At 39.5% G+C, this 25,790-nt stretch overlaps 1 protein-coding gene across 1 annotated transcript; it reads left to right on the top strand.

Annotated features, from left to right (window-relative positions):
• The first annotated feature begins 411 nt into the window (after nucleotides 1–411).
• ARHGAP24 (Rho GTPase activating protein 24) lies at nucleotides 412–23,654 on the top strand. Its single transcript, XM_010709717.3, has 6 exons — nucleotides 412–710; nucleotides 12,027–12,159; nucleotides 13,115–13,188; nucleotides 13,918–14,039; nucleotides 16,571–17,639; nucleotides 18,364–23,654. The coding sequence occupies exons 1-6, from the start codon at nucleotides 427–429 to the stop codon at nucleotides 18,605–18,607; spliced, it is 1,926 nt and encodes a 641-aa protein (XP_010708019.1). The 5' UTR covers nucleotides 412–426; the 3' UTR covers nucleotides 18,608–23,654.
• Nucleotides 23,655–25,790: the final 2,136 nt, after the last annotated feature.

Below are 25,790 nucleotides of genomic sequence, written 5' to 3'. Positions count from 1 at the left end.
AGTGTAATTGATGGTTTGGTTCAGAACAAATGAAATCCCAAGTTATATTTATAAATCTTTTCCCTTCTGCATGTAAAGATAATGTTTATGTCATTGAAACTCACATAGAAACTACTTAATTTTATATACTCAATTAGACATGAACCAAAGTAAATGGAGATATGCATCACTTTTGAATCAGCCGTTTTGTGACAGAAAATCCTATTTATAGTATTTCAATGAATGTTGTCCCTTTAAGTGTAAAAAAAATAAATAAAATCATTTACAGGTTATTTTTAATTTTTTTATTTTAAATTAATGTTTGATAGCATTGTTGTAAAATATGTTTCCATCGTATTTCTATGAGGGGATCAAATGTGAAATGGAACGATTTATCCTTAAGAGAGGGGTGGATTATTGTCCATGCATTGAAGATCCATAGATCTCATGGGTTGCAGGAGAAGACAAAGGCTCCTCATATCATTTGGTGAATCACAACTGAGTGCTACCTCTCTTCACACAGGTATTTTTGGCCAGAAGCTAGAAGACACTGTCCGGTATGAGAAGCGATATGGGAACCGCCTGGCTCCCATGCTGGTGGAGCAGTGCGTCGATTTCATCCGACAGCGGGGGCTGAAGGAAGAAGGCCTATTCCGACTGCCTGGGCAGGCTAATCTTGTCAAGGAGCTGCAGGATGCATTTGACTGTGGAGAGAAGCCTTCTTTTGATAGGTAAATTCTTCTGGCTGTCTCCCACTCCCTGAAGCCTGGACAGAACACAGAGATCTGCTGCTGGATGATGTTACTAGAAAACATGTGGCATGCCAAAGAGAATGAGTGCTTTTACAGTTTTTCTTCATGTTTCCTATTATAAATGTAAAGTTTTCATTTTTTTCTGATTTTGAAGTTTAATTTCAAAGCATTTCTGGAGAAGTTTCATTTAGGAATTGTCATTAATGTCTTGGATTAATCAAAAAGTTTTTATTTTAGTATCATTTGAAATGCAGAGTTCAACAAAGGAAGAAGTTGTCTTATCACCAATTGTGATATGTTCTGTTACTTATAAAACTGAAGATCGCAGTGACGATGCTAGTAAACCCAATTGTTTTTGAGGGTTCAGGTCCAACTTGTGTTATAGTATTTATATAATTTTGCAAAGCTGATAAGAATTTTATGAGCCAAGAACCCAGTACACTCCTGTAGATGGCTTCAGCTTGTAAGGTCAACACTTTGGGTAAATTCAGCTCTCCTGAATTTATGAGCACTGATAGCAATAGTTTGTATATTGAGAGAGTGCAGTCAGAGAAACAGAACCTGGGGATTATGAATCACAGAATCACAGGGTTGGAAGGGGACCTCAAGGATCATGAATCTCCAACCCCCCTGCCACATGCAGGGCCACCAACCTCCACATTTAATGAATGCCCCAGTCCCTTTATTAAGCTCTGTATTTAGAGTTTATATGATGTTAATGAAATTTCAGCATAAAGGACTGTTAAACAACTGTTGTCCTTGACGTGTGCCTTAAGTAACACACAAATATACTTCCTAAATAGAACTGGGATCCTTCATTCCCACTGAAGGCCTGATCTGCATTAGGAGGAAGAGGCAGAACACATTTACTTTATGGGACCTTTGACTGGTAGCAGTACAAGTAACAGGAAGAAAAGCACAGCTTGATCTTTTATTGCAAAAATATGCCATGGTATGAACCTGATGGAAAACATTTACCTCCATACCCTCCCTGCTGCTCTGAAGTGAGCAAATTTTATATGTATGGAGATATGTGTTTTTCACAGATGCACAGAAGGCAGACATCTGTAGATCTCTTTTATCTTGAACAGCTTCCTCAGTTTTCACCCTTGCTGTGATAAATGGCAAGAATTTATAATGCTGTGGAAAGGGAAAGTGATTGTTTTCATTCAAGATTTATTAATTCCACATTAGTAGGTGAGAGTTAAGATGACTGACTACAAAACAGTTTTATGCAGGAGGACTCTAGGAAGTCTGAGTACCATGATCAAGCTGTGGATGTCCCTGTTCCTGTTGAATTGGACCAGATGACCCATAAATGTCCCCTCCAACTCAAATGATTCTATGATTCTGTGATGACTTAGCTGGTAACCATTTGTAGTATATTTACTGACTGTTCAAATACTAACAGTAGAAAATCACAGTAACCAGGCACTATTTGGAGGTCTTTTCTTTTCTTTGATGTTAAGCTAAATACTGCTGGTCGTATCCTTATATTCTCTACTTCAGATACAAGTGGGCAAATGCCAGGGGCTAAAAAAACCAATAGTTTGTTTTTTTTCAAGTGTTTGTAAGCTGTAAGATTGTGGCAGAAATGTTAAGAATAAACTGCCCCCAGACTCCAGGAAGATGATGCACTGAACACCCTGCTGAGAGATAAAGCTTGAAAGAAATACAGAAGGTTTATCTGTTCCAAACAAATGAGACCAGGGATGAACTTGCATAATTATTATTTTTTTGCCAACTTATTTAACAGTATCTGTTGGACACACTAATGAGACCCAGGAATAGGCATACCAGTTGAACTTTAGCAGATGAAATGGAGAAAAAATTACACGTGTCACTGCTGTGAAGTAGGCACATAATGTCTACTCTGGTAATGAGGAACATGAGCAAGAGTTACCTTTAAATGTCTGGTACTGCAGTTCTTCTGAAGCTGAGGATTTATAGAACACCAGCTTTGTATGCCTGAATGTCCTAGTTTTGAAGAGTTATTTTTCTGATAGTGTTTTCACATTCGAACTTGGAGATGTTCTGTGACTGTAGATAGCGTATAAGGAGTCAGATTTAAATTCCGCTCTCACCTCTGCCATTGGGCACCTTCTTTTATTGTACAATCTTTTGTTACAGTTGTATGCTTTGGAAGTGGAGTTGGTTTCACAGTAGAGTATTGTTTGGATTTGGGTAGCCTTTCTTTTTGTTCTGCTGAACAGCAGCATGATCTTCAGGTTTTTGGGTGGAATTGGTATGGAAAGCTGAGCTCTTGTAGAGTAGCCACAAGCTGAAAAGTTGCTGTATAGAAAAGAAGAATGTATGTTAAGGGGAGTCACTGCTTAGTTCCTCTTATGGAGTTTGAGATCTACTGTGTTTATTTTATAATTATCTGTTTGTAGTCACAAGTGTAGTAGTGCAAGATATACCTGGGTTTTGTTTCTTAATCTCCCTTTCCTTATTCTTATGCACTGATAGTAATAAAGAGTTAGCATTTAGAGCTTGGATGACAGTTTTGTTTGATGGGACAAGGAACAATGGAATCCAGGTCACGCTTACATAGCAGTACTGGGTCACTAGCTCTGACTGGGACAGGGACTAGCTGCTACTGGTACTGGAAGTCATACAAAGAGCTCATGTTTGAGTACTTTGCCATTTTTCATGGTGACATTTTTTCTGTATTTAGGTGCACGTAAGTGAAACAAAGGCTTTCTAACAAATGAAGTCACTGTGAAATGTGTACGTACATGTGTATGAGTTTCTTCATGAACTTAAAATATTATTAACTAATCCTTCTTTCCTTAATACTGTGTTAGCTTGTTCAGAAAAGATAGAAAGCTTTTTTAGAAGCAGGAGGAAAAATGAAAGTAAGGTTTTATGGTTAAGAGTAGTGCTTTTTCAAAATTTTGCCTCTCTTTTAAGATACAGCTCTTAAAACACCTTATGGGCACAGGGAGATGAAGTTCAGATGCACAGATGTCTTTTTCTGTCCAGTGACCTTGAGGTAACTGCTGTCTACAGTTCTGTAGACACCCTGCCCTTCTTCCCTCCTATGCTCTTGTCTTTGCCCATTTGACTAAGACAAATGAAGCAGGAGTATGGAATGTTTTAAAGAAGTAAACCAGACTAGCTCAAAGGATTAAAAAAATAATAATAATAAATCCATGTTTTGTAAACGTAAGGCATGTTTGACAAATTGTAACTCTAATATGAGTTAGCAGATGGATGTGCTGTTGCCACAGTCAGTAACAAAAATGCAGTGAATCCAGAGCAATTCAGAGGGTGGTGAAAATCTTCATGTATTAATTTGTACTAATTTGAACTTGATCTTTTTTGATAGATTATTTTAATTTACGGTTGTTGAAGAATTGTGTGCTTTATGTATGCAATTCATACAGAGGGGAACCTATAAGTGAAATTTCTAAAACTTGCGGAATGGCAAATCCAACATCCATCTGAAACATCCAGTGTCTTAGCTCTCTGCAGTGAAAACTAGCACATCAGCATTTCTTGTAGTCCTTGAAAGGGAAGGTATAGTTGCTAAAACAGAAAAATGCTGATGCCTTTTGTATGAAGAAAATAAGTAATAGTGAAAAGTGTATGTCGGTTAAAAAAAAATCAATAAATATGTCACTCTGTATGTATGTGACTCTACACACATACTGTGCTCTCTGCTTTAAGGAACTAGTGCTGCAGTGAGGCAACCATTTGCGCTCACTGCTGTTTGAAATATTTGCATCTCTATGTAGAATTGTCTCCTTCAGGGAATCCACTTTGCTTGTCCGTGGGTTGGAGATTTCCCTCTTCTTGTGTGGCTTTTGTTTTAAATTTCAAGTACTTCTCTTGCATTACAAATCAGACATTTGTAAAGATACAAAGTGGATTATAAGTATTTGGTCTGTAAAATTAGCATAGCATCTGCATAAAGAAAATAACATAAGGGTTTGTTTCGCACTTTTTTCAAGAAAGGAACAAACATTGATTTCCCTTTTTATATCATCTCATTGCATCCACTGTCCATCACAGCTATTACCAGAAGATATGACAGTTATGATTTCTCAGGGAGAAAAAAATATTTGAAATGTCCCTGAAATGAATATTAAGCATGATTAAGATATTGAGCATATTAATCCATGTTTGTAGCATGGATTTTCACAACTATCATAATCTATGTACATAGCCCTGTGATTCACTGGAGTTCAGAATTACTGAGTTTGAGTGCCTGCATCCGTGAGCATGCACAGGAAAAAAGGCAAGTACGTGCTTGCACATTTAACAAGGCAAAAACCCTCTTACGTCCTCTCATGTGTATCAGTTCCTTTTGAGAAGAATGCAGTGTATGATAGGATAAAATACTCACTGTTACTGTAGTCGCCATTACCATTGTCTGAGAAAGGGATAAAGTGGCAATATGCGTTGCCTGACAAATATTAGCTGTTGCTCACTAGAATCACATAATCCAGAACATGGAACTGAATATATCCCTGTGCATTTAATTACTGGGATTGTCAAACAAAAGTAGATGATTGATAAGGATTGATAAGTACGAAGAAGGTCATTCGAACAATGTGCACAATTCAGTATATAGAGAACTGCACTGCCTACCAATTGTTATTTCATCCCCTCTCAGTGAGGGCATAGTCAAAGGATACTACCAATTAATTTCAATTCCAAACTTGATCTGACTGAGTGATTTTAGGATAGACTCCTGTAAACTCCATGTTTCTGCGTGTATCCTGAAGCCGGTGAACACTGCATGTGTTTTAGGGAAGACAGGGAAGACGCAGTGCACGTGGGAACAGTGTTTTCCAAATGGCTAAAGGATAAACTTGGCAAGGACACTTAATTTTATTTTCAACCTTTTGAACAGATGAGACCAGGGAGAATGAATAAAGTAGAGCTATAAAGAAATACTCTGGTCCCTACTGGAATAATTACACTGTATTTTGTGTATCTTTTCTGAATTAAGGTACAACAACTGAATATTAGAAAAATCTAGCAAGACAAGTGTTTTGTACCATGGAAGTAACTGTGGTTCCAAAAAAACTCAGCACTTTTTAGCCCAGAGGCAGTCATCTATCAATATCCTTCGAGCTTTTAGGGCTTAGCAGTTCCCCATAAAGCTGAGTTCTAGGAGGTGAATGTGTGTGACATCTGAAAGCATAATGCTGAAGTATTTTGATCTTTTTGTTCTTTGCAATGTGCTACTAGCATTATTGTAGTACATGGAAAAATGTTAGAGGAGAAAAGAAAGATACGCCTTTGTCTGTGATTCCTTTAATTGCCATTAAGGCTGATTGGCGTTTGTTGAGGAGGTAGCATCACCCTCCTCAGAATGATTCTTCTGGGCACTGCGCGGGTCTTGGTGCCTTGGTAATTTAGCAAGGAGCATAGTTGCCTTTGCAGTCTCATCCTCCAGATACAAAACATGTTTTAAAATTTAGGTGAATGCAAGAAAGTTCTTAATGGGATGCATCTGCACTGGCAGTATATGGGCTACAAGTAAATGATGACTTGGAAATCACTAGTTAAATAAAGTTTTCTATTTTCCAAACAATCCTGTACATAAGTGCTTGTTTAGAAACAGTTCCCTCCAAGGAGAGGCTTTATTCCTTCCCTAGAGGAAAAGCACAGTAATCCCTACACAAAGCGCTTACGTAAAATGAAGTCTTTACTAGAAAGCAGGTTCCTGCCAACACAAATGACCTTAAGCTTGTGTAAATTGCCGTCTATTTCTGCCTGTGGCGATCCAGGCTTCCTTCCCTGATCCTCACAAATGACACTCTGCTCATCAGTTATGCGTCTGGAACTACTTCAATTGTAATCCTGGCCCTCCTTCTATCCAGCTAGCAGAAATAGCCTCTGCATATGATAAGAGTTAAGAGACTTAATCTAGCAATTAAATACACGTTAAGAGATGCATTTCTTGTGTGATGCAAAGGGTCATTAACTCAGCTTAATTGGTGTCCTGCTGTAGGAGTGTGTGCTTTTAGTTATTGGCAGAGAATGAGCATTGGGCGTTGATTTGTGTGAATTTCAGTTTCAGAAATAGAGCTGAAAAGACACTTGCTTTGTACTTGTAGCTGTGCGGCTGTGATTTAACAAGGAAAAAAGTGTTCTCCACTTGCCAACAAGTCAATTCCTTTACTACGCACACAGTCTTTTTAAGAAAGGATGGCATTTTCAAAGTAAGTGGAGTGTTTTAGAACACACCTTCTATGAGGCTTGGGGATAAGATCTGTCAATCTTAAGTGTTTCTTGTGCTCACTCCCCTGTATGGGTCCCTGAAAGGTAGCATGGATCTCAAGCTCATGAACACAAGGACAAAGGAGAGGAATATGTGGGTTGTTTTTTTCCTCTTAATAGATCAGCAGACTTGATGATCTTTGCAAGTCCGTTCCAATTGAAAAATTCTAAATAATTTGTTAAGCTGAAACATGAGAAATTCTGATGATAATTAGGATCATTTCCCTTTTATTTTTCAGCAAGAGTGTGACCAAATAGTGTAAGAGGAAATCAGGTTTTACGGTCTCCGTCCTTGGAAATAATCAAAAGCAATTAGATGAGACACTAAAAAACCTGCTCTAATTGGACTGATTTTGGGTAGGAGTCTGACTAGGAGGTCCTTTCCTGTCTAAGTCTAAGTCATTTGGATGATTCTATGAAGTTTACTCAAACTAGAGCCAAGTTTTTGTGGCATCAAGGCAAGGAAAGCAAGCAGCTCAGGGCCTGAGATGGTAAAGACTTTGATGCATGTTTCACAAGTTGTGGGCAAGACTTCAGCTGCTACTTAGCTTTTGCACTGTGCTGCTTGTACTGTATGTATGTTATGTAGGAAGATGATTCCTTGAAGGTACCTACACAAGGGGACAGGCGTTGCATAGGTCATTCCACCAATTATGTTATGCCTGTGAGCTTACCTTTGCATTTTTGGACCAGAGCCTGACTCCATCACTCATATACACTTGGTTCACTGTAACACTACCAAACACAGGCTTTGCCCTGCCAGCCTTTGAGTACTGGTTTCTCAGCAGTAACTATGCTATCATTCTCTCTATAAAAAGCTATGCATATTTGTTACATTCCTTGGTGTTGCTCAGTTGTGATGTTTCAGTAGTGGTTGATAGTGGGCTCTGGCATCTCATCCTGCCTGCTGACCAGGAGCAATGTGCACACTAGGCAGCCAGTTGGAAACTTCCTCCCAAGCCAGAAGGATATCTGTAGTGGTCTGAGGGAGCTTCTCCATAAAAGTTGAACGCAGCAACACAACTGCCAAGTCATGTGGTGGTTTAGGATGTGGTGGTGATGGAAAGTTTCTGTTTGCAGGATTGTGATCTGTGACATGTTTCAAATGACGGAGATGCAATTCCAGTAATTCAGGGATGTACTCACACACACTGTTCGTACTGTTCTCCTTCATTTTATTACCAGAATTCTTGAATTTAATTATAGCTTCCCAGCTTGTTGTTCCCTGCTGTTTGTTCTTTATGCAAACTGTATATGTCATCATGGTCTAAGCTATTTTTGGCACAGCATTAATCTTTCTGTACAGTGACCCTGCCCTGTTCTGTTTCCTCTCTGAAAGCTGATGAGGAGCTTGTTGGCTTTGTGCTCTGAAGCGCTGACTCCAGCTCTCTGAACACACATGAGCGTGAGGGTTACATGGGGATTTCTGGCGACCTGCTGGGCCTCAGTTATTTTGTTTATGGTGGAGAGGCTGAAAATCTCCAGGCAGTGTAATTGGTCTGACAGCCACTTCCACAGTGTCTGTGTATCACAAAGAAAAATGCTGTCAAGCAGCACTGCCACGAGGGATATTAATGACAAAGTTTGGATGAATGGGGCTTTGGATATGTGTAGTCTGATGACTAAGAAGAGGCTGTGGTGCATATGCATTTGTAATGCCTTTGCATGGACTGTGGTGGAGTGCTCTTTTGGCAACGTATCAGTAGTGAAGCAATATCCGTGTTGTAGTGAGGTAAGCAATGTTTCTCGGTCTAGCATGAGATGCTGAAATAGATTGGCTCTCAGCTTGCTGCTGCTTGTTGTGTTGCATCCAATTTTCTGCTTTGTGCTTTCTCATTTCACATTTGTAATTGTTCATTCTGCACTTGGAAAAATCTTGCCTCCATTAATGAGGGTTGTTCCAATGTAGATAAGAGGATGTTCTGGTGGAATTTACATTCTCTACTTTCATAGTTCTTAATGAATTCTTTTAATCATGTTAACGACAAATGTCTAATCATTAAACACTTTGATATTACAGTGTCAGATAGCAAAAAAAGTGTTAAGATGGGTACAATTATTAAGTTGCTGTAGTTGTACTGGCTCTAGGACATATGGAAAGTGTCATTTCTTAAACTGATCATTTTAGCTGGAAAAAGTCCAAGAGGTAAAAAGCGCTCTTCAGGCCTTGAAAAAAGCCATGGATTGATTACTGATCATGCAGATCAAGGAAGGTATGCAGATGCTGATGGCTGACCTGGACTGTGGATACAACATAGCAGATAGGAAATGAAAACAAATGCTCTCCATCTCAAGAGAGCTTACTACTTTGAAACTCACAGTTCTGCTCTGCAGACATTGATTAAACAAAGACCCCAGCAGTGTTTCAGAACAGTTTAACAGAATTTGTAAGAGAACAATTGAGATCATCTTATTTTGCAATCCCACCATCTTGTGGCAGTCTGTGGCATTGCCTTAGCATTTGGTCAGTATTAAGGAGAACATTAATTTAAAAGATAGCAAGCATGTCCCTGTCTACTAATGGTTACCTCAGCTCAGAAAACACCTTTCTGTAGACTCAGATATGTGTTTCAGGACCACAGCTTGAGTATGCGAGTCTTCCTACATTTTTTTTGCTCCTTGACATCCTGCCTTTCATTTCTCTCCCTGTTCTTCTTCAGCAGAACCAAAGCTTTTAACACATAATGGACCTGACCCTTCAGGATGTTACTCTATACGTGCTTAATATTGAACGAAGAAAAATCATTGCCTCAGAGTTGGGGGTTTTTGGATTTATTTTTCCTTCTTCAACCTTTTCCCCATCTGCTGTGACCTCCAGGAGCAAGTATTTTACTTCACACAAAGGGATCAGTGTATGTGTATGGATGAATTGTACATAGTTTTACGCAAGTAGTCCCCTGGAAAGATGTGGGTCAGCAAGGCCTGAGGAGTTTCCTTTTTTAGTAAAAATAATCATGCAAATCTTGAGACTATAAATGTAGAGCAATTTGAGTTCAATTCTCTGCTTATTCAGTGCATGCTCCCTCTCATGCTGCAGTGTAGGGCTGTATTAGAGCTGCCAGCTCTAGTGGAGTGAGTACCAAGAGATCAGGATCTGTGCAGTGAGACCTCAGGTGGTTGTGCAATTGGTAAGAGGTTCTGTTGACCAACATGTCAAGAAGGGCTTTAATTCACATCTGGATAAAGGATAGGTAGAAAGCAAAGGATAAAGGCTGAATCTGAGCTAGCATTCAAAATCTCATAATATAGTCCAACTATCTCTAGTTTCATGTATAGTCCTTTTTCACATGTATCCAAGACAGATAAAAACACAGGACTCCTATTTTCAGTCCACACATGGCTAGGCTTGCAGTCTGGGGTTGCAACCCAGGGATTAGAATTTGCACCTTCTTTAAAAATGCAGTTTTGAGTTAATACTTTATTTATAAAGTTTCTCTAGAAAGCCCTTTCATACATGTTTTGGAATTTTTGTTGGCATATTTTTCATGGTTGAAATAACAGTGTTTTCTGGGAATTTATTTCAGAGAGGGTGGTGGTGGTTAACATTTAAATATATACCCTGCTTATCGCCACTCTTCTTCTGTTTTGACTTAGATTGCACATACCTGACCATGTTAATCTAAGGTTGTTCCCATCATTCTTGTTAAGATTTAACTTAGTTAAAACTATTCTTGTTTTAACAGAGATCATTCACTAATAATGATTAACATACTTCTAGCAAAGCTTAAGTACATCAAATACCAGTGGTTACCTCCAAGAGACTGCAAATTTAAAACAGTTTTAAGCATTAAGTTTTAGAAAAAGAGAAAACGTGATAATGCACATTGCAGAAATGTCTTTGCATTACTATGTTACTTTTTTCTTCTGAAATTAGCATAATCTAGAGTCTGTTTTCAAACTTCTCAGAAGTCAAATGAAAGGATATCAGCTTGCGATATGACTCTTTTATGAATCAGGGAAAGCATGTAGAACATTCCAGTAAGGAAGGATTTGAAGAAGTCTTGAGTAGCTAAATCCAGAGGATTCAGAAGTAATACAAGCTTTCTTTATGCATTATTCTGTTTTTTATCTACTATTTTCAGAGAAACACTCTTAAGTTTCTGTAACGTAACTTTACACACTATGGAAAGTCTTAAGAAAGTTTTATTGCATGTATAACTTGTAATATTATTCTTTGTCCCCATTTTTTGTTTTTAATATGCCTGATGATCAACTTGGGATGCCACTGCAGATGCAGCAAAGAAAATATCTAACTTTCCATAAATGGAACTACAAGAAAGCATTTGCTATAGTTTGACCCTTTGCCCTAAAATACTGCCTGCTGCTTTAAGTACTCAAACATTTCCTAAGTTTGAGTGACTTACAGTGTTTTGCCTTATCCAGTACAAGATGGAGCTGAAATTCACTTCCCTGGGATTGACAGTTGTGTTTAATCAAGTTTTCTGTTTAAAGATATAGCTGAAAGGCAGAGTAGTAATAGAACCATAGAATCACAGAATATCCCAAGTTGGAAGGAGCCCATGAGGATCATCAAGTCCAACTCCTAGTCATTTTGCAAGAGCCCATAGGAAAAAGATGAATGTCAGGTTTGGATTGAAGACGTGAAATATATGATCTCCATGCTTACTTAATGCTTATATCAAAATAAATTATACAAGTGGGCATGTTTTAGAAGCAACAGCTTATCTGAGAGGAAAATAATTTAATACAATGTGTCAAGCAACAATAGGTTGCTGGCTTGAGTCCAGATGAAATGCACCATGTAGCTAAGAGATTCGGGATCTTTTCAGTACCTATGTCTACAAATTGGGTCCTGTTTGTAATTATTTATAATAACACACCAACACAGTTGACAAATTTACATTTGCAGATATTCTTACAAGTTGCTTACAGAACAACAAAACTAAAACAGATTACAGAGATGATCTATAAGTATATGTAGTGTGGATAGTAAAATCTAGAATGACAATCAAGAAGTTAATCAGAGGTTTGGAGCCTGTAAACTGCATAGTGTCTTCCTGGTTTGCAGTAATGCCCTATTGTATTCCAACCCAACAGCAATACAGATGTGCACACGGTGGCATCACTGCTGAAGCTGTACCTAAGGGAACTCCCAGAGCCAGTCATACCATATGCAAAATATGAAGATTTTCTTTCCTGTGCCAAGATGCTCAGCAAGGAAGAAGAAATGGTAAGTCTGCATGTTGCATACGATGAATAAAAAGATTGGTATAACCTGTTATATAATTGCTTATAACCTGTTCCAGTTTTGAGGAATGGAGATGCAAGTAATTACATATCCTAATTTAAGACTTGTTTGTGTTAATTGCGGCTCTCTTTAAAGGAAAATTGTTGCCACCTATGTCAGGCTCAGCATACCCTTTGCTGTATTTATTGCATATCATCAAATTCAGTCCATCACTGAATCCAACATCACTGTGGCCAGTAACTTCCATCTTGCCTGGGAAACATTTTATCTTTTCATGGATCATCATCCTGAGCTGTAATAGGGATGGTTTTAGTAGTTTCTGTCCAACTTGTGCTGTTAAATCAGAGGTGATTTTCTTCTAAATGTTCTAGGATGCCACATTTCACTGACTTTAGACTAAAGACCACAGGGCTCTGTTCATTACCTATCACTGAATCAGAAGTATCAGAAAGATGTCTGGAAGTGAGCAACCATCCAAAACTTTTTAAAATTTGCATAACATAGATGAACTTAGTATGGGTTCTGAAGTACAATAAGTGCCCTGCAGTGGCACAGGACTACACTTGTATTAGTCTGAAGAGGTAATAAATGAAGCTTGATTTTTACACTGTTATGTGTGCTTCTGGGTAATCAAGTCAACGCAATGTTTTCCAAGTAAAAATAAAGAAGCTCATTGTTTTGATTGCAGTCTAAATTTCTAAGGTTATTATAACTGCTTAATTCCATTTTGACTTTTCAAATCCTGCTAGAACTGGACCCTTCTTCTCCTTAACCCTCCAGTTAACTGGGAGAGAATGAGCCCCTCCTTTCCAACCATCTCCAATTGCAGTTTCTTTGATGTGTTTATTGTCTTGTAACTGAAACTGTCAGCATTTTTCAGTGGCAAAATACTAAGAAACTCTGCCTCCCCACTTTGTTTTTAACCACATATATATAGGGCCTGATAGAATTAGTGAAGCAAGTGAAGAGCCTGCCGGCTGTCAATTATAATCTGCTGAAATACATCTGTAGGTAAGTGCTCTTGCAAGAACATCACAGTGATATTTATAGCTGTTAGCTGACATTTGTTTGTGTATGGACCCCGAAGGAAAAGTATCATGGAACTGGAGGAGTCACTTCAGTGATTGCACTAAAAACTTGCTTACTGCATTCATTTCTAATTTGCTTTATCAAGATGCAGAGTTATGAGGTGCTTTAATAAGCAAGCTGCCAAAAGTACAGAAGTGGATGTATAGGCCCTCTTCCTAGGACACAGTTTCCCCATTTATAATTGCAGTTATTGGCCTTAGCTGTGCACTCCTGAGGCATGGTAGCACTGAAAACTGCGTGATCTGGTAGAATAGTTTTGTAGAAACATGAAAGATCTTAAAAACATGCCTTAAAAAGTAGCAAAGGGTGTACTTAAAGGACGTTCTCAGCATAGGAAACATTTGAAAATGAATTTAAACTCCTAGTTGAGAGTTTGCATTTTGAGGATGAGCCAAATAACTGCGTATGTTAGAGAAAGTCATTGACTTCAACAGAGTTATCTTAAAATTAGACCAGGGAGATATTTTTTTATTAGTGTATCATTTTTAAGAAAATATTAAGACATTGAGTATAACCTTGAGCTTCCAAAACATTCCTTCACAATTTAGAATGGAATACTCAAACTACGTTAAGAATCCATTGTATGTTTTGATTATTTTTTTCTTTCCTTCCTTTTAAAATGTTCTTTAAAGGCATATTTCTTCCTCACAGATTCCTGGATGAAGTCCAGTCTTATTCAGGCATAAACAAAATGAGCGTGCAAAATCTGGCTACTGTTTTTGGCCCCAACATCCTCCGCCCTAAAGTGGAAGATCCTTTGACTATCATGGAGGGTGAGTCGACTGTAAATAACTTGAAAGAGAAAGAAAGAATATCTTTAGGTTTATTAACAATTACTAATCCACGTGGTATATACACTACATTCTACGTCCGTTTTAAAGACACAGAACTCTTCAGTGTGGATAGACAGCTGGGATAAATTTTCCAAGATACTATAAAAATGACTACAGTTTATAGCATTGCAAACAGACCTTGCATGAGATTGTGCTGCCTTGGCAGCTTAATTAAAAACATTTTTTTCCCCTCTACACTTGCTCCAAATATGGCGTGTTCTTTCCCAGTACACGTGGGATAAGTGCAGTTAACTGCATCTCCTGCAGTTTTTAAGGGTCAGATACGTTTTCATAGATTCAAATTGCAGTGGCCCATCATTCTCCATAAACTCACATGATGCCTTTTCTCTCTCCAAACACTTGTTTCTTGGTACTTTTGATTTAGTTAACCTACCCAGAAATAAGGGCTGTAAACAGTCCTTGCATTGTACATCGTATCAAAAACTTGTAGCTTGTTTATTTGGGATTGTGTGAATTTGTTTTCCTTTGAATATGATGTTTTTTCTTTTTCCAGATAATTGAAATTCCTCATAGACTTTGTTCATTTACTGTTTTATTCCCTTCTTCTGAAGCTTTACGTTTCATCCTCATTCTACTGTAAATGGACAGAAATGTAGTGTTCCCAAGTCACATAATGAAAGAGTAGAAAAATATTTCTAGTTGTTCATAGGATTAAAAATACAGGGAAGTATCGTAAAGATGACTTTCATCACTGGAGTCAATGAGAATCTCACTGAGGCTGAGACCCTCAACCTTTCATACCTCCCAGGATGGCATTTACTGCTGGGATACCGTGTATCTTCAGCCCACCTGGGAAAAAAGGAGGCAAATCAAGATTTGGGATGGGACGAGATGATTAGTTAACTAGTCAAAAAAAGGAAAAAAAAAAAAAACTAATGTTATCCTCTGGGTCTGTATTTTTTTAGAACTGGCTACTGCCAGTATTTTATGTGAAAGCTTAAACAAGAAAGATGTTTTAAGTGGGTGGAAATGGAAAATACTGATTTTTTTTTTTATGTCTGAAAACATCTCCAGACTGCTTCTCAACATCCCACAAGCTTAGTGGCTGCTTTAGGAGGTGGCATGGATAATATGCTCATTGAAGAGAAATAATATATATATATATTTTTTCACTCGAGGAAACTGTTTACACTAAACAGATTTATGACTTCTCTTACTTCTCTTATAGAAGTAAATCTTTTAGATTTGACATGGACTGTGCTGATGTGCAATTGGGCTGCTCATAGTTAAATATGTGGGATCTTTCTTAACAAAGACTACACATTGAATAGTGCCTCTATCCGTCCTTCCTCATTGCTCTTTGCTTTTTGGAAGAGAAAGCTTGGCAATGAAAAGTGCTCTTCTTGCACAGCCTTTCAAAGCCAAGCATGAAGCTATGTGCAGCCGTATCTGGATAATGTGGATGAAAAGTTGTTTTGTCTAGTTCAAGTGAGATTTTCCTGACTTCCAATTACAGACTAATTTGAACTATCTCTTAGTAGTTGTATTTTAAAAGGCTAGGTTATAAAAATCCGGAATATTTCAAAGGAGTTGGTATGGCACAATGGGAAATTCTTGATTAAAAGGGCACAGCCTGCCTCTGAAAGCACTCTAGGAGTTTAAAGATAGGATGGTTGTTATAAATACTCCGACCTTGTTCCTGAGAGATTCTTAACAGTACTTAGTGAGATTCAATTTAAAGAAATAGTTGTATGTCTTCATTACCCTAAGCCCAGTTATAAATAGTAGTGTGTAAATTGTGCAGTCGAGCGGTGTGCACACCAAGGGGTTATTAGAGAGGCAGCCATTTATTAGAGATACTCGGAAGTTGTGGTTCTGCATTAGTTCCATACTGTGCCATAACATGGCACAGTTGCCTGTTTGCATATAGTTTAACTACAGACAGGTTAAAAGCAATCACATGAAATAAATTCTGTCACATTATTACCCTGTTAGATCCCAAAGACTAAAATGTTGTCATTCCAACAGTGCAAGTCCCTTGCCTGCCACTTTTCTTTTAAACTACTGCATGAAAGTGCTTTGCCAGAAGGGATCTTTGGTTTTAAAAGTGATTGTCACAATAAGTTGAAGCACATTGCTTATAATGACATTATCATTTGCTGCTCATAAACTCCTTCTGTAGTATTTTGGGGATGCAAAAACTGTCATGGCAATAGCTTCTTTGCAAAAATTGCTGTTATTGTGGGGTTTGTGAGGCATGCTGGCTTGTTCTGATGGAAAGAAGAGGTGGTGCTGATCTGTCCTGGTACCCAGATGCATTTTGGACACCTTAAACAACCAGGGTGTTAAACTGGTGGTCATTTTGGGTAAAAAAAACCTGTTGTTATTTTGGGTAAATGTTTCTATAAATAGGATTTTTGCTAAGAATTTGTGGAATCTAAGCCATTAGGTTTATTTATGCCCCAAACAGATCATTAATTACCATGTGCTTCCTTGGTACCTTCTTTCAGGTACGGTAGTAGTCCAGCAGTTAATGTCAGTGATGATAAGCAAACACGAAGAGCTGTTTCCCAAGGATGCAGACCCTGATGTGGGACCCGAGGTGTGCAACAATAACAATGAAATGCCAAAGAAAGCAATCGTTGGACAGCTACAAAACAAAGAGAACAACAACACAAAGGAGACAGCAGTGAGGCGCTGCTCTTGGGATAAACCTGAGTCTCCCCAAAGGGGAAGCATGGACAATGAGTCTCCAACTGCACTGCCAGGCAGCAAGACTAATAGCCCTAGAAACAGCATCCAGAAATTAGATGTCACCAGAAGCCCACCACTCACAGTGAAAAAAAATCCTGCTTTTAATAAAGGCAGTGGCATAGTCACCAATGGGTCGTTCAGCAGCTCTGTGGAGAGCCATGAGAAGAGCCAGACCTTACCAAACTGTACCCTGCAAGCCAGGAGAACATCCTCCCTGAAAGGACCGGTGACTAAAATGGGCACACAAAGCATGCAGAATGGAGGTGTGAGGATGGGAGTTTCTAGCACCGATGGGCTCACCAACACCCTCAACAACCGAAGCCCAGGCTGGGCACCCAATGGCTGTGTCACACTGAGGGACAACAAGCAGAAGGAATCAGTGAGTGAGTCGGGTCAGCACAACAGGCTCTCCACTTATGACAATGTCCACCAGCAGTTCTCCACGGTGAACTCTGATGACAAACAGAGCGTGGACAGTGCTACCTGGTCAACATCCTCCTGTGAAATATCCCTCCCTGAGCACTCTAACTCCTGTCGTTCGTCCACCACCACCTGCCCCGAGCAGGACTTCTTTGCGGGTAACTTTGAAGACTCCGTGCTGGATGGACCACCACAGGAAGACCTCTCTAACACTGGTGACTATGAGAATAGAAGTGACCGAAGGAGTGTGGGGGGCCACAGCAGCAGAGCCACCAGCAGCAGTGATAACAGTGAAACGTTTGTTGCCAACAGTACTAACAATCATAGTGCTCTGCACAGCCTGGTGTCCAGCTTGAAGCAAGAGATGGCCAAACAAAAACTCGAGTATGAGACAAGGATAAAAAGGTAAGATGGTACGGTGTTACCATCCCATTTCTTTCAGAGTTGACGTGTGAAATTGTTCTTCTAGTATCACGATTCAACTGGGTTTGTTGTAAAGCAATCCTTTGCCACAGTTGTGACATACTGTCCTAATGGCACCAGAAATAAATCCAGAACCTTACAAGTTTCTCTGGAATCTAACCTACGAAATCAGTAGCTTCCATAGTGATTTCATTAGTTGATGCCTGCTCTCTGGAGGCTGAGACTTTCAATGAAATTAGTGTCTTAGACCACTCCAACTGTAGTTTTTGGGACTGTCAGACTATTCTTGTAAATAGATTTAAATCAGCTGATAAAAATCGGTTGTTAAATAAAGGGATTCAGAGCGTTATTTTGAGCTCTTAAGTGACACAATTACAACTACAGTGGGAGCTGGAAACCAGTACTTGCAGGAGTAAAAGACTTCCCTAGGTTGCTTGCTAGAGAATTGAGTGGAGCTGGTTGTCACTGTGCACAATAACCAGTGGCTGGTATCGTGCACTTTCTAAATGAGCTACAGAGTAGAGAAGGCCATTTGGGAATGGATTGCTGATGAATCCGTGGTTTGTAGGTAAACTTCTAAGAAATTCCATCTAAGCTTTGTAAATGAAAATGCAATTGCATGAAATTCTGATGGTGTGCATTTCTACACAACTGAATGGGAGGAGTGCTATTCAGGAGCTGTCTGCTTTTATTTCGGTTTCTGCAGCTTGGAACAGAGAAATCTCACCCTGGAGACGGAAATGATAGCCCTGCATGAAGAGCTGGATCAGGAGCGGAAGAAGTTCACAATGGTGGAAATCAAAATGCGTAATGCAGAACGGGCCAAAGAGGATGCAGAGAAGAGGAATGACATGCTGCAGAAGGAAATGGAGCAGTTTTTCTCTACTTTTGGAGAACTGACAGTGGAGCCACGCCGACCAGAAAGGGGCAACACCATCTGGATCCAGTGAGCATTGGAGGCTTTGACTGTGGGATGCTGGGAAAGGGCTTAGGGGTATTATACTGCGTCAGGTGGCTGGTCACCTGTCTGTCTGAGGCTAGCACTCAACATAATGTTATAGACTCTTGAAGGAAGAAATCGTACATGTTAACCACTCATATCTACAGTGTGTACTTATCAAGTTCATACTCTTTGGATGCTTCATGAGACTACTGTCAAGTGTCACAACTGGATATGTGTATATAAATTTAAAAAAAACATCTTAGAGAGTGAGAGATGTATCTCAAGAAATATTTTAATTCAAGTCTTGTATTTAAACTGGTAAATTGAAATGTTGTTGCAATCAAGCTTTATATCAAGGCTTTTCTCCCTTGCACTTAACATAAGCTATTTTTGACATTGTGTTACCATCAGCTTATTTTGTATATCAAATGTTTTTTTGTTTTGTTCCTCCCTCTTGCTGGGGAGTGAAGATAAACAGATATATAAAGGTACATGTGCCAATGGTTAGCACTAGTCTGCGTCGCTTTTGAAAAAGAGAGCTGGATGAGAAGGAGGAGCATTCTGGGGATGGCAAGTGGGGCACTAATTTAAGAGAACTGATGACCTGACTAAAAGTTACCCGAGCTCTCGTATCAAATACCCTGTAAGGATATCACCAACATTGAGCAGTTAGTATTCAAAGGACAGAGAGGTGCCTGTTTGAGAGGAAATGTAGTGGTAAAGAGTAAGAAGGTGGGAGAAGGGGCAACTCAAAGAGAAGTCAATTGATAGAGCCAGAGCTTTTTGGGGTACTCTAGCATATCCCTGTGGTCACTGCAGCTCAGAACAGGGATATAAACCATGCTTTGACCACTATTATGACTGAATTACCTCAGTACTACAGGAGAATGGAGTCCTTTCTATAAGGCTGGCAAAGGGATACACAGAAGGACACACTGTACATCTTGACTGCCTTAGCAGTGTGAGGGGTGCTAAACAAAACAAAACACAGACCTGCAGAACTGATGAGCAGAGGAGAAAAGGCAACTGTATTACAAGCTGCAAATAAGGAAGAACACATTAAGCACCCATATTTACAGTGCATATTGACCAGCTAAGCTTTCTGAGTTGAGACTTCTGTGAAGTGTTAAGCTGTGGAAACTCTCAGGATCACAATGTAATCAAGGGAACAGCCAGAGGAACTGCCTGCAGACTGCCAACAAAAAGCAGCCAAGCTGTGCAGTGAAAGGCCAGCCTATTGGGAAACATATGCATAGTAGGTATAATGTTTCGTATACCATCCACAAGATCTTTTCTGCTTTTATCTTTGTCTTTAAGACTGTGAGTTGTATCGTTAGAGGGTGTTAAGACATCTTGGCTTCCCTCTACCGTTACTCAAATGTATTGCAATTATCGCTGACCCCCAATTGAGATCTAAGAATGTAGCCTCAAAGAGGTGCTCTCTGTAGCATGTACATTAGATAAATACTAATTAGATGTGATAAGTATACAGGGAAACAAATATGAGGTTTACATTTCAGGAAAATAACAACTTAGAGTGGAGCATTACACATGGTGTTCGTGGAACAATTATTCATGTTATCTTGGGTTCAGAGGCCCAAGTTAGGACGCTAATTACTGTAAACATGTCTAGTGCACATCCAGTCTGGATGCAAATGCGAAAAAGTAAGACAGAAATCAAGTTAATAGGAAGGAGAATGTTTTGTGTTGGTTAGCCACAATCACGAATGTTGGCGCAAATGGTGAGAGAAGGAAACTGTTTGCTATTTCCTTCTGCCTTCCTTTCTGTTTTTAAGAATCCCTATTTGGAGTGTGCTCTGGCATAGCAGTATAATTAAGCTTAATTTTTGTCTTGGCTAAATGTTTTTCTCAATGTCTCAGAGTTTTTTGCAAATATTATAATTAATACATAAAAGATTTTCTGTTAAATGATATGCAAAACAGGTATTTTAGGTTTTCGTAAGAATGTAGAGGAGAGGAACTTCATGAGATTACTGCTGGAAGATCCGTGAGCAGTATTTTATCCAGAAGCGAGAGTCTGCAGTAGTCGAGAAAGATTCAACTTGCTAGAAAGAATGAATATTTTCTGGGCTATGTATATGTGAGGGGAAAGGTGGGACAAAAGATAAGAGCATGGGCACTTCTGATGTGGACATGCAAAAATGTAGTAAACAGGAGAGAGGAGGAGAACAAGGGAGCAAATAGACATGAAATTGGTGTGTGTAGGCGATAGACGTGTGCCCTCGGTTAAGAGTGTTTCTTCTGAAAGCTCATCTCTACAGAAAGACTACCAAAGTTAATGTTGCACTGTTTTTTTCTGAGATTTTTTTTGCTCTAAATTACTTTCTGTGCAGACTCATTAGCCAGACTGTTTCACGGACCGCCTTCCTGGCTGCTGGCAGCCCCCCATGCTAATGTTGAGGATTGATGAGGAGAAATATGTAGCAGAGCAGCTGCCTGCAAAGCAGGGAGCCTCAGGAGGTCAGAGAAGAACAGCTCTGGGGGCTGCTAATGGCCCCCAGACCATCCTTCAGCATCTCCAGACCAGCAATTCTCAGCAAATAAAATTATATGCAGCAGATGCCCTGTTGATATCAACTGCCATGATTCTACAGAGGCTTGGGAAGTGATGACAGCAGCAAAGGTCATGTTCTGACTTAGCTTTTAGGTGCTGTTATAATACATGTATTCACTGTTAGTGATGGTAATCTATCTAGTTCTGCTGCCAAAATGCTTGTCAGCAACAAAACAAGTAGCACGTCAATAATAGTAGAGTGCAGAAAATTTGAAGCCAGAAAAATGAGTGTGATGCAAATCTGTTCCCCCTTTTTTTTTTCTCCAAGGAATGCAGGATAATGAGTTTTGCATGCAATACAACTTCATTTATGAATCTCCTAAATGTGAGAATGGAAAATCCTCTCTGCTTCTGTATTCTTCTCTTCATGCTAAAGAGCTTTAACATGATTTATATTCAGCAGGACTTCACTGGATTTGAATCTGTGATGTTAGAATACTATTACGAGCATGGCTATAATTCCTAACTGTAAGGCAAGTGGGAAGGGACTTGGCTTGAGACCAAATGGGTATCTCTGAGCAGCAGTATTTCCTGTTGTTCAGATACGGATGGCACTCTTTGTTTTCTAGTCATAGCAGTTAACTGTAACAATTAGATAAATTTATGGCTTTATTTTTTGTGTTCCCCTCTTTTTTTAGGTCCAGATTGCTGAATCATAATCTATAGTTCAGTAGAAATAATGGGTACTGTTGTTCAAAGCAGTGTTTGCAAATGAGTTTTGCATACTTCATAGCAGAAAGTGCTCTCTTAGTGCTCTCTATCAGCACTGCTATGACTGATTCTATTATTATATCAGACATGTCAGTGGATGGCAGTTTTAACAGCACCTTCTTTATATTGGGCTGAACTACAGCACTTGGTTTTGGCAGAATGGGATGATTGTTGGAGTGGGACTCAAAGATCGTTATGGTTCCTTTCCAACTCATTATATTATGCGATTGTATGATGTGGTGCTACCTTTTTCTGTAGCCACTTTTAACCCAGGCTCAGCACTGTGGTGAGGTTTTAATTCATTCTTACAAATGTGCATTTTCTGTTATATCCAGAACTCACTTGGGGAGGTGTGTGAAACAGCTTCAGATTCATACCTGTCTGGTTTCATAATGGTTCCCATGTGTAGACATGCCCTAATAGTGCATGTGGGTAACGAAGGAGGTATTTGTATAATTTAGTATTAATAGTGAATATATCGCAGTTGACTTAATTGGTATTTGTCTGTCTGGCTGAAGGGACTTACATCAAAGGAAGCTATAATGGAAAGTGAGCAAGGTATGAACCATGGCAAAAATGAAGCATCTCTGGAGGCAGTTCCACAGGCCATTAGGAGAACAGTTCATGAACTATTCATTCATCTGTTCCTGTGCTGCTAGCCAGGCCTGTTTTTCCCAGAGCCAATACTCAAGATCAAAAGCACACTCAGCTATTATAAACCTTGCCTGATGAGGAATGAGGTGGTGCGCTGCTATGGGACTGAAGCAGGGGGATGTACTGAGTAAAGATGGACAGCTGTCTATGCAGGGAGCCAGCGGGAGTCTGCTGCAGCAGGGCCTACTGTTTTGGTGCAGACTACCAACTCCCATGCCTGGGAGCTGAGTGAACAGCTATTTCTTCTAGTTCCACTCAGACAAGATGGTGGGACTGCCCGTCTCACGTAGCTGAGGGGTGTCACTGATTAGCTGTGGGAGCCAGAATCTGAGGCTAGCTGGTCAGGTTGGGAGGTCTAAACATTGTTCAGAGAACATGTACTGGTCGTAACACTGCTCCCTGCACAGCACAACCATGCATATAATTCTTCTGGAAATTCAGCAGACAAACCAAGAGCTGTGGTTGCCCATGCTGGCTGCACTCCTCCTGCTCTCTGTGCCAACATACACATAACTGCAAACAGCTGTGGGGATGCCTTGGTCCTGGAGCCGTGCCCTTCTCCTGAGCCGGGACAGTTTACCACCTGGAGGATCACTTTCAGGTTTGGTTTAAGGTGCTGCTGAGTTTAAACCAGTGTTCTGCAGATAAAAAGCAAAAAGGGTTGGTATGGCTGTTCTTCCCCGAACACAAACCTTTAGCATGCGGGGCTTCATCATCCTGATGGTGAGGTCAAAGCAATTTTCACCATTACACTGGGGAGGTGGACAGAGAGGTCAAAAGAATTTATATGGTAGCTTTCAAATCAGAATCACATTTCTGTCTGTCAGAAATGTTTCCATGATAGCTGTGGGGAGCTGAGGAGAAATCCTCAGTTCTCAGAAGCGAATTATCTGATGGAACAAGATTTATACATGTTCAATTTAGGGAAACTTTCATCTTGACTACATGCACATTAAAGGTAAGTGGTGACAGCAGGTGCTGTGGATTCCCAATGTGACAGGTTTTTGTTTCCTGACAAATAGATTACGCACAATTTTTAAGAGAATTTAAATTATTTGTGTTTTACTTCTGTGTTGAGTTTTACTGTTAGGCAAAAGGGAGAAAAGAAAAAAAAGAAAACTCAGTTGTGGTATCTTTGCATGGGTCTAGATACGCCCTCTGTTTTGTGCAAACTTGTAATTCCAGTGCGCTGTAATAGAACCATAATGACATGTTGGAACATGCCTTGGGCAAGTCATGCTTCTCAGTATGCCGGTCCTGGTTTTCAATACTTTAATTAATCTATGTTACTGTGAGGAGCCAAATACACTGCAACTCACAAATGCAATAAAAAGTCACAGGTTGGAAGGAAATCAATGCCTGTGTTGATGAATGGACATAAAAATAATAGTTGCAAATACTGATTTCCTCCTTAGTAATAAAAAAAAGAAAAAAGAATGGGTTTGTGACCATTAGGTATAAATTCTGCATTGATTTTGAAATAAATTCTTCAGAAGAGGAATACAGAATAAGTAGGTGTGCATCGAGCACTGAAGAACACATCAGCAGAATGACTTTGATTTGGGCTGGGAAGATGGAGTCAAACCAAGAGCAAGGTTTTGGTTGAGCAGTAAAATGCTGCTAGTAAAATACAGTCGGGTTTGAAAATGAAGAGATACGAGGTCAAATGGAAGTACACGTTTCCCTAATTTACACAGGGTCTGACTCAATTCTCTAAGGTTTTATTTAGGGTCCAGGGTGGACTACAACCGACATTCCTTCATAGGGAGAAGATTTCAGTCTGGCACCAGCATGCAGTGTGAAAAACTGCAAGAGAATAGAATTTCTGTTTTGTTACTTGCAAACTGAATTTAATTCATTCAGTCCAAACAGTCAACATATGCACACTGACAATGTGCATGCAAAAACACCCAACAAATTCAAAAGAAATAACATATTAGAGAATGGTTTACATAAACTTAGGTTGGAGGGCAGGAGTGAGAGCCCAGCACTGCTATATTGGAGGAGGCAGTGACACGACATATGCAGAGCACTCCTCTATCTTTTCCTATGCAGCAGCTATGTGCTTCTGGGAGGAATAACTACGCATTTCTATTCAACAGATGAATGACGGTTTAAGTTCATAAATTGCTGATCCTAAATCTTTGGCTGGCTCCTCTCCTCTCCCTCTCCTCTTTTAAACTTTCTACCTTTTAGGCAAGATCCAGGACCAATCTTGCCACAGTTCTTTCTGCTTGTTGTTTCATCTCTGGATAAAGTAGTAGATCATGGGGAGATCAAGAACTGAGCTGAACATTCTGCTCTTGGGTGTCATGCTGGCTTTGCTAAAGACATTGCAATTACTTTCCTGAAGGTGTTTTAATTCATTTACCTAGAACTTGTGTAGATGTGTGTATTAGTTAAAAAAAAAAGAGCCAAACAAAAACATCACAGACCTTTTTTCAAAGCATATCTCTTGATAAATTTCTCAGAAATCTCAGAAAAGATTGAGATGCTACCCTTGTAAACGTGCCATGCTTCAAACTGCAATAGCATGGTGTGTCCATCTTGCCCCTATATAATGAAAAACCTTGAAGGATTTAGCATATGTTACAGTGAATTTCATTTGTATCTCAAATATACAATATGCAGAGAGATGAGCAGACTTTTTTTTTCCAGGTCTACCTCATTGTGTACCTACCTGCTGAACCTGCAGGCTCCCATGCGGCAGTCTTCATGGTTTGCATTGCTAGAAAGTCTATTTCAGTCTGAATGATTTACTATGTAATCAGGCTGACTAATTGTTTAAAGTGTCTCTAGTAATCTCAGTTCACAAGGGCAGCAGCTATGCAGAAAATACAGGACAATTCCTCTTATCTGCCTTCAGTATATGTTCTACCATCAATTGCAATCAAAATCAAGTGATATGGAAACACAAACACTAAACCTTCTGTGCTATAAAACCAACTCTCCCTTCTGTCTCCTCTGGAAGACAAGCCAGGCATATCTTTGTGTCAAACTGTATAGTCTGGTAAAACAGCCCATTTAAACTCAGCTTGTAAGATATATCTCTTAAATCGGGTGCATACAGGGCTGTCAAGCCAAACAAAAAGCCTGCTAACTGGTAGTGCCCTTAAATGCAGAACAGAAAAAATCAGTTTAACCACAAACTGTTTCACTACTATCAGAGGTTGGGCAGAGACACCAAGCAACTAAATGTCAGGGAAGGTTGCTTCCTACCTTGGGAAAGTGGCAATTCCTCAAAAGGCAA

Source organism: Meleagris gallopavo, chromosome 4 (genome assembly GCF_000146605.3).
Source record: "Meleagris gallopavo isolate NT-WF06-2002-E0010 breed Aviagen turkey brand Nicholas breeding stock chromosome 4, Turkey_5.1, whole genome shotgun sequence".
Classification (NCBI taxonomy): domain Eukaryota; kingdom Metazoa; phylum Chordata; class Aves; order Galliformes; family Phasianidae; genus Meleagris; species Meleagris gallopavo.
The sequence above is the reverse complement of the archived record's forward strand: the minus strand, read 5'-3'. Positions and strand labels throughout refer to the sequence as shown.